Below are 12,158 nucleotides of genomic sequence, written 5' to 3'. Positions count from 1 at the left end.
CTGATTTGGGAACAGCTCAAGGACTTTGCTCTGCTGCTTCAGCTCCTTTAGCTGATGAGACAGCCACTCCCCATTTGAAAATTATTTTTAGAACAAGGGAAAATATAATTATCAATTCACGCATATTGTAAATGTGTGCCCCGTACGGCAAGAGAACAATGGGTTTTAAGTCCTGCTGCTGGTACCAGTTTGGACACAGCCTTAAATAGGGTTAGGATTTGAAGAAACACATCCCAAATACAAAATGCCTCTTGAAGTTTTGCCTCCTCCGGCTGTGAGGGTTGTTTGAAGTCAGTAAGATACATCAGGAAACATTGTATGAAATTGGATGAAAAGGCACCTTCAGTGCCATGTGCATCTGTAAACTCATGAACCATTAACACAGATGTCTAAACCAGCAGAATATGTCTCAAGTCCTCTACAAATGAGATTTAATACTGTTCTGTCTCTCTAGGGGAACGTAATCTTAATCCAGTTTTTTTTTTTTTTTTTTTGACTTCTGCTGTTTCATTATTTACTTAGGAGCTGTCACCTGTGGTGAAGGGCATTTCAGCTACTGGTTGCAGCAGCTCTGCCTACCCAGAGGCACTGGCAGAGTTTAAATTCACTTCAAACTCAGCTGCAGCTGCCCTGGGGAGCCACAGTTTGAGAAGGTTTCGTTTTGTTTAAATGAAGGTAACTTGTTTTCTTTCTTTCCCCTTTACCACGATCTGAGGGTGAGATGGAATGTAAAGGGGAATTACAGACCTAATTAGCTCTTAATTCAGCTTTTTTAGTTAGTGTGAGCAAGCTTGGGCTGGAAAGTACTTTGCATAAGAAGCCCTCTTACCCCATGCAAGGAAGTCTGAGCAGGGTGATGTGTCCTGCTGTCACCCTGCTGTCACCCTGCTGTCACCCTGCTGTCACCCACAGCATCGGGCACAGGAGCTGTTGGGAAAGAAGAGCCAGCCAGGGGAAATGTGCTGGAGCCTCTGGAATGACTCTCAGCCATCCTGCCTTTATTTTGTGGAGCTGAGATTCCAAGTGCCAGACTCTAAACAGAACACCATTAAAAACAAATAGTGATACTGGTAGCTGATCCTTGGACCAGGTAATGAGGAGTTCTGTGCTACTTTATCCTGCAGCAAAGCCCTAACCTGGTGCTTCTGATGTTAAAAACTCTGTTGATAGGAAATATTTCATCTCCAGGTGCAAAACTGCTTTCATGCTGCTGGATTGCTTGTGGTAAAGTTTTGTAGAAAACAGGAGTTCCTTGTTTGTGTTTTAACGAACTAAGAAAATGAGTTATTTCATGCTTAAGGCTGAGAGTAGCCAAGATTAATTTCTTTTAACTGAAATTAATTTTAAAGTAGCACTTTGATAGAATGTGATAAAGATTAAAGCTCTGTAGGAGTTTCTCACAAGACAGGAAGGCTTAGAGCTACAGAAATACCTTTTGTCTCCCAAAAGCAAGAGTCTCTCTCTTCCCGCCTCCTCCCTTCTCACATTACTTTTAAATATCTCTGATGTGACCACCCTGGTGAGGATATTCAAACAGGGGCTTTTAAACCATCCAGTTATATAAAATACAGTGCACAGTCTGCTGCTTCCCCTGGATCCTTTGGAAGTGCTGTGCTGAAAAAGCAATGCCTGTTCCTGACCTGTGTGACAAATACAGATCACAAGTGGACAGTGGTGCTCAGGTTTGCTTTCATCTCTCTCTGTAAAGAAGGAATTTGGAGGCAGACACACAGAAAGTGAGGAAGTAACAGCATCTGATACTCATTTATGGCCATTAGACACTCGATTTTTACCTCATGTTCCCAGAAGCAAACACAGCTCCTTGGAAAATGAGTGTGCTCCCAGATATTCAGATGAACCCAAATCTTAACATCACATCTCCTAATCCCTCTTTGTTAGGTTTTGGGCTTTTTGTTGGAGTTGCAGAAGCTTTGGTTGTTAATTACTGATTAAATCCTTAAATAATAGCGCTGGGTTCCTTCTTTTTTTGTAGAAAGCTTCTCCCACAAACATCAAACTGATTTTTAGGGATAAAGTTGCAGATAGCTGCCAAATTGAAAATGTAGGTGAGGGTGGAGGTGGGAGTATTTAATTTCCTGGAGAAAGATGATTATAGACACAATAAAAAAAAATAAAAAAATAAAGACAATTCATCCCTGGGGTGGTAAAACTTCCATAGGAATGTTTGGGTCAAATTCTGCAAAGAAGCAAACTGATTTAAGTGACTGAAGAATTCCTGTGAGCACAAAATGAGCAATTTGCATGTTTGTGTGGAATATGCTGTAGAAAGGAGTGTGGATATAGTGGAAGCATCTTGCAAGGGTGAGAAAGCAGGAAGAAAACCATCAATAAAACAGCTTTTTCTGCAGCCCTTGTCTTCAATTTGATGGCATTTAATGTATCCATTTTTCTGAGCACTGTGTTAAAATAGTCACTGTTGGATCCCCTTTGAAAGAAGAGAGTAGGTGGAAAGTTGAATTCCTGTAAGAAGGGAGGACAGAGGAAATTTTTTGGCTCTTGTTGCCCAGATAATATTAACAGAATGATAACACCAGAACGTCCTGCTCTGCAGAAAGTACTGGGATTAATTTTTGAGGTTACATTTGTTTAGCCCTGCTACTTTAACACTCTGGGTCCTGTGAGACAGTTACTGTTGTGTGCAATCATTAACTGAGAGAGAAGCAAATGTTCTGAGCATATGGTAGTGGGAGAAATAAATTATAAGTACCAATTTCTTAAGTTTTCATGTCAGGTTTTCATTCTCCTCAAATTAAAAATGCTTGCAATTTAAGCTGTTGATTGCTAGCAAGATTTTTAAACTGAGTATTACAAATCTTTCCTTGTGTTGAACTTTCAGATGTACTAACCAGACAGGATTTTTATAAAAATCTGCAAGATTTTTATAAAAGTTTTATAAATCTGTCTGGAAGTGAGTTATGTTAAAAATGGAAATCCATCAATGTTGCAGAGCTGATCCTGCAGAAGTTGCTCCAGAAAACTCCTTGGGGTTGTTGTGCTCTACTCAAGCCCTTCAGCTCATCTCTCAGGATAGGGTTTCCTTGGATAAAAACCCTTTTCTGGTCTAACAGGATAATGATTCTGATTATAATTAATGAAAATACAATTGGCTTTCTGTTTTCTGGTGGAGAAAACAGATACTTGCCCAGTAGCTGAGGCAGATAAAATACCAAATTGTTTAACGAGCACAGAAACACCAGGGAGTTAAATACAACTTTTAAATACAACTTATTTTCACATTTTTGGTTAAAGAATGAGTATAAAAAATGATGGGGACAATGGAAATTTAAATTGTCATTTTTTCTTGATACTGATTACAATAAAGCAGCTTTGATTTAGAGTTTCTGAGTCAAAATGTTCACACAAATGCTGAGCAGTTACTCTTGGAGATGGCTCATTAGAAATCCTGTGGCTTCAAGGCAAACTCAATTAGTGAAAGGGTTGCTTCTTGTTTAGCTGTATAAATGCACCATTTCTAGAAGATTTTTACATTCACTGGCCTGATCTTCAGCCATATCAGAAAATAATAAAGATAATAGGAAATTGTATCAACACCTGAAACCATTCTTGGATTTGGTGTTGTGTTTTTTTGTAAAATTGACCTCCTTCAGTATTGTTTATAAAAATCCTCTGCTATTTCAACACTTCTCTGTGCCACTGTTGTAAACTAAGGACAGTTCAGTGATGGTTGTGAAAGGCTGTGGCAACACACTGGAAGTGTTCAGTGATGACTGTGGTGCCTGTCCTATAAAACCTGGCTCATTTCATATACCCTTCTTCACAGCAGTGATGCAATTCAGCAAAACCCCCCCAGTACAAACACATTTTCAATGTGCTTTTCTGTCTCTGGAATGGGAAAAAAAAAAAAGCCATTATATGAAACACAAAACTTCAGCTCTTTGAAGAAAGTTTAGGAAAAGCTCTGACCCTTTTTCTCATGTTTTATTTGTAAAGGATTGGGTTTGCTCCATCAGAATCCATTTGGAACTTGCTTTTAGGTTTGGTCTGTGCCCTCAACCATCTTCATCCAGACTGTGCTGGCTTATTTTGTCCACCCCCGAATAATTAATTAATTGTTTAGCCTTTAGTTGGAATGTTGCAATTCCAGTCTCCCAGGGAAATGTTGTTATAAATATAATAACTGACATAATTATTGCAGTGAAATATTACATAGCAGGAGATGTGGAGCACATGTCCTGCAATCCCCAAACCAGCTTTTATTTGGGTTTTCAGCTCAATATTTCTGTATCGACATGTCAATGCTGACCTACAGCTGCCCCAAAGCAGAAACCCTGGCATTTCTAAAATATTTCCCACGATACAACTCTATTTTTAATATTGAGAATTTGATGATTTTTTAAAAAATTATTTCTTCTGTAGTCACCCATAGCCTTCAGGAGGAATTTTACACTTCTGTTTTGTGTCCTTGCTGCACGGTTCTGTGTTTTGCAACATGAAATGTGCTCTGCTTACTCACCATATTTGTGGTTTTAGAAATCAGACAGGATTGATTTGATTCTTTTTTGTTTGGGTTGTTCTTTTTCCCCGGGAGTTTCCTATGTGGTCTGTGTAGGTCCCTTGAGGTCCTCTGCAGAGGTGTAACAAAATGTTAAATTCCCAGGAGCTGGTGCCTCTGTGAGTCTTGTTTTAGCCTCTGGTGATGTGATTTCTCGGTGTTTAAATGGGAATAGCAGCAATGTTACCCCACAAAGAAATGAACTTCAGGCAGATACATTGTGGCCAAAATTCACGTGTACCAAATGCTGGAACCGTGTGAGCAGACAGGCCTGGAACAGAGCTGGGGTTTGTGCTCCACACTAAGGGTGGCACAGTGAAATGCTTTAAATCTGGAGCTGTGTTTGGGAATGCTGGTGATAAGCTGGGAAGCTGGAATGCTGCTCTTGTGGCAGGCAGGTGCCACAGGCACAGCTCCTGCTCAGTCACAGCACAAGTGGAGGCACGGGCTTGGGAAGATTTCTTAGATAATCACCACTTTTTTTAATATTTTTTATTTTTTTTCCAAGCTGTAGAAGTGAGTCATCAGTTCTGTTTCCAAGTCTGGGCTGCTGAGCAGGGAATGAGCAGTTTGCCCACCAGGAATGGTGCCGAGGGGTTCAGTGCTGCTGTGGTTCTTGGCAGACCCCTCCCAGAGCTATTAACAGTGTTGTAGATGTTCAGAGGGGGCAGATCTGAGGCTCTGGGCCCTGGCAGAGCTAAAACAAGAATAGGCAATGTGCTAATATTGTCAGGAATAGTCTTGCTTTGGCAGGAATACAGATTAGACTACCTGATAAGTCATCTTTTAAAAAAAAATGTCTAGTCTTTGAGTCACTGTTACAGTACCAGGAATCCTACTTTAAAAAAAAGCCAACAGTGATTTTCTAATTTATTTTTTTTAATACAGTAAAGATAAAGGTGATCCCAAAGAAATCCTTATGTGATAAGAAATTAGGAAATATAAAGAGATTTTTGCTGGTCTGTTTCCTTCAATTCTTCATTACTCATAGAGGTGTTTCTCTCTAAATAATTGTGACTCCAGAGGAATTTCTTGTATTACCCTTTTAGAACAGCGGAGTCCATTAGAGCAGCACATGCACATGTCAGGCTTTAACAATTTCATGCAGTTAACAATTTCAAGCTGTATCCTCATGTTGTGCTTCCCTCATTATGTGAGTGAAAAGCCACAGAGAGATTCCAGCACTTTGGAGAAAGGCAGGAGCAGGGAAGGTGCCACCCTTTGCTGGAAGGCAGCTGGAGAGTGAGGGATGATGGAACAAAAAAAGCAACACAAGGATGGAGGGATTGATTGGGTTGGTCCGGCCTTTGGAGGTTGTAATGGGGAGCTGAGATTGGATTGCACAGGATTGAATTTGTATCAAACCTCCCCTCCAGAGCTGGAATCCTGTGGACTCTCTGGACTGACTTTAGAGCGTGGCTCATTGAAGCTGAGGGGAGCCAGGCCTGTTATGATGAAACACTGATTTTCTACACATTTCAACTGGGCCTTGTTGGGCTGCAGCAACATCTGTGCTGGATGAGATTTTAGCATTTCTCCCCTTGCAGAAACTCTGCTTTGTGCCCGAGTCCCTGAGCAAGGGAGGCTTGTTTGAGCCTGCTGCCCTCCCCATGCTGCTCACTCAGCCCTGCCTTGCCCAAGGCTCTGGGCTGGGTTTCAACACAAGTGTCAGCCTTGGGTTCCCTGGTGTCCTTATTGAAGGGACAGTGGTGTAAAAGTAAAATTCACCTGGGCACCTTGAAATGAAATCTTCACCCCTTGTTTTCAAGGATCTAGAAGCGAGACAGCAGATCAGCTTAGAGCAGCAAAATCGTGGTGACACTTTTATCTTCCACAAGTTATTACTCAGAAATTACTCATCAATGGGATTCATCTTGTGTAACCTTTAAACACAGAGCAGAGAATTAATTTGGTAAATAATCTGAAAAACCCCCCAATAAAAGTAGTTTATCAGCAAAATTACTGTGAGGTTTGTTTTTGCTGAGAAAGTGGATTTGTTTCATCACCTGCCAAACTTTTATGCAAATAGTCCAACCCGAAGCACAGGTATCTCTGATGGGTAGTGTTGGCCTTGGAAGCTCCTTGTTTCATGAAGTGCTGGTGCTGAGCTGATTGATTAGAATTGGTAGGAGACGATAAGTGATGGTCTGATGTTGAAATGTTCCTTTTGCACCTGTAAGATCGTTCAAGATCAGCTGAAGGCTGGCAGAAGGGCCAAGAAGGAAACAGAAGGGCTGCTTGTTTCAGGTGGAGGCAAGCACCAACCAGGGGGATTTCTGAGAGAAAGGGGCATGGACACATCTGCTTTCATTTCCATGGGTGCTGTCTGAGAGCTGTGCTTTGTTTTGGGAGCACTGAGTCAGCCAGGCAGGAGTTAATGAGGGAAGGCAAACAGAAGAGCCAGGGATGTTCACCCAGGCTGAGTGCTTCCCTCAAGGGGAAGATGCTTTCTTGGCACTGCAGCAGGGGAAAGAGGAGCAAACACCTCCTGTTGTACCCACCTGGAACCGTGACAGTGATGTTTTAATCTTTTGAAGTGAATAAGTTCCTGTGGCTGGGTAAAAATTCGCCTGTGAAATGGCTGATTCTGTTGGTGATATGCTCTCCCTTTAATTAAATAGCTGACTTACCTTGACAATTAATTGGAGTGATGTATTATTTTTATTAGAAACCCATGACTAATTTTTTCTTGCCGTTCCTGGTATCTTATTGTTCTTGTCTCACCCCCTCCCGAGTTCTGCTGTGTGCCAGCTGTGTCCTCCAGGCACTGGTGCAGACCAGTGTTCCCTCTTGCTTGGGCTTTTACCTATTCCAGATAAAGTCATTGTTTTCAGGTATTTTCCACATGGTGTTTCAGAAATTTTCCATTTCATCACAGTTTTGCTTTTTTTTTTTTTTCCTATATTTTGTTTTGTTTTCAGAGTCTGGGATTCTTTACTTAAAAAAACCCCATCAATCACAAACTCCTCAAAACATCACCACAAACCCCCCCACTGTGTAATGTAGTTTGCTTCCTTTAATACCACATTTCCTACTTCATTAAAATAACTGCCAGGTTAAAAAAATCCTCCCTGCAGTCATCCCTGTGCCTGTAATCTGCTAGGAAACTCAAGTGAATTTTATATTTAATTACAACAGGCAAGATTCAAAATGGATGTGACTGAAGATGTTTCTGTTAAAATCGGAGCAGCAGCTACAAGGACTCAGTTTGTCCCTTATCCTGCTCTCCCTGCTGAGAAGAGCTGAGGCTCAGTCCTCTCTCTAACCTTACAACAAATGATGTGGACTATTCTTTACATTTTTTCCATTTAGGAAGTTTTAGTCTTTTTATAGGAAATTTGTTTCCATGGGGGAACTTAGGCATGGATGAGTGGGGAACAATGCATTGTTTGTTAAAACAAATTTTTTTGAAGGGAGTGGGTTTGAAAGGAAGGAAATGTGGTTTAGATTTAAGTTTCTTTTGAAATTTCTTCCTCTTCTTTTGCCTCATCCTCCCCACCCTCCCCCCCCCAAACACAAAACAAATCCTAACAACCAGAAGTCTCCAAATTGGCTTTCCACCACACACGTCTTTAAAAGATTTGGTATAATCTGGAAAGCCACAAGAAGTCTAAAAATCACTGTCTTGTGTATCCTTCCTTTCCCTTCCCTCTCTGGGTTGTCCTCCCTCAAGGACATGCAGTTTTTGTCTCAGCTTTTCTAGTCCCTATGTTGGGCAAGGTTTATTTAGCCTGTCTCTGGTGTGTGCATGTGTGAAGTTTAAGCCTCAGTTTAACCACGTGCTTAAAGCTTGTGCTGAACGAGCTCCTTGCATGCTCTGATCCCTGGGCTGCTCATTCACAGGATGGTTCTAGAAGGAGGAGGGGAGCAGATTCTGGGGGAGGAAGCTCAAGGCAGGAATTTTTAGTTTAATTTTTAATTGGCTGGGTTTAAAGCAGGCAGTTGGCTGGAAATCTCTCTCTCCCTTTCCCTAGAGGTCCGTGGCAGAGCTGCTGTGTGACAATCTCCTCCCTGCTGCTGGCTGCCATGGCTGATCCCATCACTGAGGAAATCGTGTCCCAAGTGCCCGAGCTGTGCTGTGAGTGTGGCCAGGCTCACCCCTTGCTGGACAATCACCTGTACAACTTCCAGGACGAGGTGGACGATGAGCTCATCTGCCACATCTGCCTGCAGCCCCTGCTGCAGCCCATGGACACGCCCTGTGGGCACACATACTGTTTCAAGTGCCTGGAGAACTTCATGCAGGAGTACAGCTTTTGTCCCATGGATCGCAAGAAGCTCTCCTTCCTGCAGTGCCACAAGTCCAGCCTCCTGGTGCGGAACCTGCTGGATAAGCTGATTGTGCTGTGTCCTTTCAAGGCTGAGTGCCAGCAGACCATGCAGCGCTGTGAGCTGGAAGCTCACCTGCAGAACAGGTGCATTCCCCTTCCCATCCTGTTATTGCTGTTGTGCTGCTCATCAGAACCTCAGAGCAGCTCCTCAACTGGGGCAAGGTGGGACACCAGAGATGCCAGGGTGAGGCTGCACAGGTGGGTGGGTGAGGACAGTGTAATTGTGGGTCTTCTCTGGAGGAGAAGGATGAGCTGCTCACCTTCAGGCCATCTGCAGACACTAAATCTGTCAAATACCTGCCAATGTTTGTGGGTCCTCAGCTGGGGCACCAGCTCTGGAGTTGTTAGGAACAAGCTTATTCTTGTTCTTTCCCTCGTGCAGAGAAGAAAGGCACAAAGTCAAGGCTCTGAAAGCAAGGGATTGTGCAGTGCTGCCGGTTTAATTGGTCCAATTAAGATGTGCAATACATAAGTCTTTGATTCAAATAGTGCAAGTCCCTCCAAGCTGCACATTATGCACTTGCTAAATCACCTACTTATAATTCCATTATCTTCTCTCGTTCTTTTGCTGAGAAAGAGAAGCAAATTAAAATTACTGTGGGTTTTTTTTCCCATTCCTCTTGTGTGGAGAAAGGGAGAATTTTTGGTGCTTCACTGCCAATGGAGCTGTTGACAGGCAGGATATTGTCACTTTAAAAGGAGTGCAGGTGACAGAGCTCTTGCTGTGGTGTGTGGAGAACCCTTGTTCCTCCCTGGTTAATGATTTGCAGGGAAGGGAGCTAAGTGCAAGCCCTGCTGCAGGTGGAACAGACCTTCCTTGGCAGGGTGTATTTGTCAGCAGTGAGAAATGCCACAGGCTTGGTTCATTCAACTGTGTTGTCATTTGTTGTGGCAATGACAGATTTTATAAATAAGCCAGCCAGGGAACAGGTACACTTAGAACACCTTTGCAGCTCCAGCCAAGGATGACCCTTGTGGTTTTTGCTTCAATCCCCATGAGCTGAGAGCTCGTGTTAGAGCCAGGGGAAGGGATGGAAGGTGCTTGGGTGCCCCTTTCCCTTCAGTGAAAGTTTATAATCTCCTTTTTCCCGAAGCAGCCCTTTGTCCTGGCTGCTCATTATCAGGCTGGGGCCATGGCTCACACCAGGGCTGGGCCTTCCTCTGCTCTGCAAATCTGCCCTGCTATCAGTAAACTCCTGTCACTGGGTAATCCCTCTGGCACAGGAGTTACACACAGGGGAGGGAGGGAGAGAAGCACCTCAAATGTTTACATTAGAGACCTGCCTGAAAACTGTATCATTCTCTTATATATTCCACAGTTGCTTGTGTCTTTCTTGGGGACAGAGTATTCTAAGATTCCAGACTATTTCACCTGGGCTGTTTGACACAGTCAGACTGGAAAATAATGAGAGAAAAAAACCCAACAAACTGATAAGAAAATTGCACTGGGATCTGGGGTTTTTCTTGTTTTAAGTGAGATTAATAATTTAATAATTAATAATTTAACTGATAGGAAAATTTAATAATTAATAATTTAATTGATAGGAAAAGATTTAAGGAAATAAGAAGCACACAGTAACTTATTTTCTCAGGGGATTTCCCTGCCTTTTGTAAATTGAATTTGTGTTTTGGTATCTTAAGAGGGACATGTACACAAGTGGATCACTCAGCTTCTGTCATTAAGTTCAGGGTTATTTTACTGCTTGGAGAATAAATAAGTAGGAATAAACCAGAGGATGTAATACTGGGATGAGACTTCTTCAGCCAGAATGTAAATAGTTCAGTTTAATTTGAAAAGTGACTCTGCTAAACACCCAATACTACTCATGTCTCTAAAAGTGATGTTTTTGCATTTATCACCTCCTCACCTGTCATCTTTTTTATAAATGCTTGTGATAAAAGAGCTCACCCATTAGTGCTGGGACAGGCTGGTGATATATCTGCATCCAGGGCACATTTTGTGTGTACAGCTGCATCCCAGTTCTGGGATCTCTGTGTGGAGCAGTCAGTGGGATTAGGAATTCAATTGCTCCCATTCAGGTAGAGCCATCACCTGCACGGACTGGGAGTGCACCCAGGCCCAGGCCTCATTCCACAGCAGAAAATGCTCAATCCTCCCTTGCTGCTCTTGTGTGTAGCTGATGTGTTAAAACAAAGCCTAATTCAAGGCTGAGCTTGAAACTTGAGCCACTTTCTTTGCATCAAGGTACAGTTCACAGTGATCTCTACAACGTCAGAGCTCAGTGTTTGCTTATATTTAAAGATTGTTTTCTTCATGGAGTGTTTGCCAGGTAAATATTTAGCAAGGGAGACTCCTGTTTCTATTACGTTCTTCTTTTTCAAATAATTTGCTTAATAATTTCAAAAGCAGTGAAATAACAAGGCTGCACTTAAGCTGATACTTGTGTAAGTAGAAACTGAAGGTCAGATGAGATTCAACTCTATCATCTGGGAAACCAGCACTGCACTGGTGAGATCTGGAACCAGCTTCTTCCCACAGCTTTGTCAGAGATTTCATGTGCTGGGTCACCTGCCCAGGTGGAGGCAGTCACTGACAGTCCCTGCCAATCTCTCTCCAGGTGTCCTGGGTTTAAGAAATACAAATCTGAACTCCAGCGGAAAAAGAATCCCATTCCCAAAGGGAAGGAGGATCCTCCTGCCAAGGGGGAGACAAACAAGGATCCAGAGGTCCCAGGTGGAGGCTCCTCACTTGTGGCAGAAAGCTCTGGAGCTGCTGTGGTGTCACTGGGGACTGCAGAGCCTGGACTGGTTAACCCAGCTTTTGAGGAGACTGAAGAAGGTGAGAGTTTGGCACAGAGGTGGAACTGTGTATTTACCTTTCATAATATACAAATGAGGCGGTTATCTCAGAAAATTCAGTTTTTAAGTGTCCCCAGCACTGTCAGACATCCTTAATGCTACTCAGCCATTAGTAGTTATCAGAGGCACCTCTTCCTTGAGCAGAAGGGAGATGCATTCATGTGCATCAGGGATGGCAGAGTCTGCTCACAAGCACAAAACTCTACAAAACCATTTGGAGAAAATCTGTGAGCTTACAGTGAGTATTTGCAGTATTCCATGGAGAAACAAAGGCAGTCCCTGGCAATGTGAACGTGGAGCACTTAAAGCCCTTGCAGAAGCCAGGTAATTTGTAACTAGGAAGTGTTCCAGGTTATTTTTAATCTTGTTAGGAAAGTTAAATATACAGTCAGTTTCCTGGAGTGGTCAGTACCTCCCTCCTGGTGCTTTTCTAGCACAAGTTAAGTTTTGGATTAACAGGCAGCTCTGAAAGC

The 12,158-nt window shown here is 42.7% G+C and overlaps 1 protein-coding gene across 5 annotated transcripts in view; it reads left to right on the top strand.

Annotated features, from left to right (window-relative positions):
- Positions 1 to 12,158, top strand: part of LOC111929237 (ligand of Numb protein X 2-like) — a 28,937-nt gene that overhangs the window by 3,911 nt on the left and 12,868 nt on the right. For 2 of the 5 annotated variants that reach the window (XM_086850096.1, XM_086850099.1), the window contains exons 2-4: positions 523 to 552; positions 8,522 to 8,949; positions 11,445 to 11,665. In XM_086850096.1, the coding sequence (XP_086706222.1) occupies positions 8,561 to 8,949; positions 11,445 to 11,665 (610 nt within the window). In that variant the 5' untranslated portion in view covers positions 523 to 552; positions 8,522 to 8,560. Of the gene's footprint in view, positions 1 to 522; positions 676 to 8,508; positions 8,950 to 11,444; positions 11,666 to 12,158 lie in introns of all 5 variants that reach the window. The other 3 variants (XM_086850097.1, XM_086850095.1, XM_086850098.1) reach the window with 2 other exon arrangements.

Source organism: Cyanistes caeruleus, chromosome 14 (assembly GCF_971803275.1).
Source record: "Cyanistes caeruleus chromosome 14, bCyaCae1.hap1.1, whole genome shotgun sequence".
Classification (NCBI taxonomy): Eukaryota; Metazoa; Chordata; class Aves; order Passeriformes; family Paridae; genus Cyanistes; species Cyanistes caeruleus.
The sequence above is the reverse complement of the archived record's forward strand: the minus strand, read 5'-3'. Positions and strand labels throughout refer to the sequence as shown.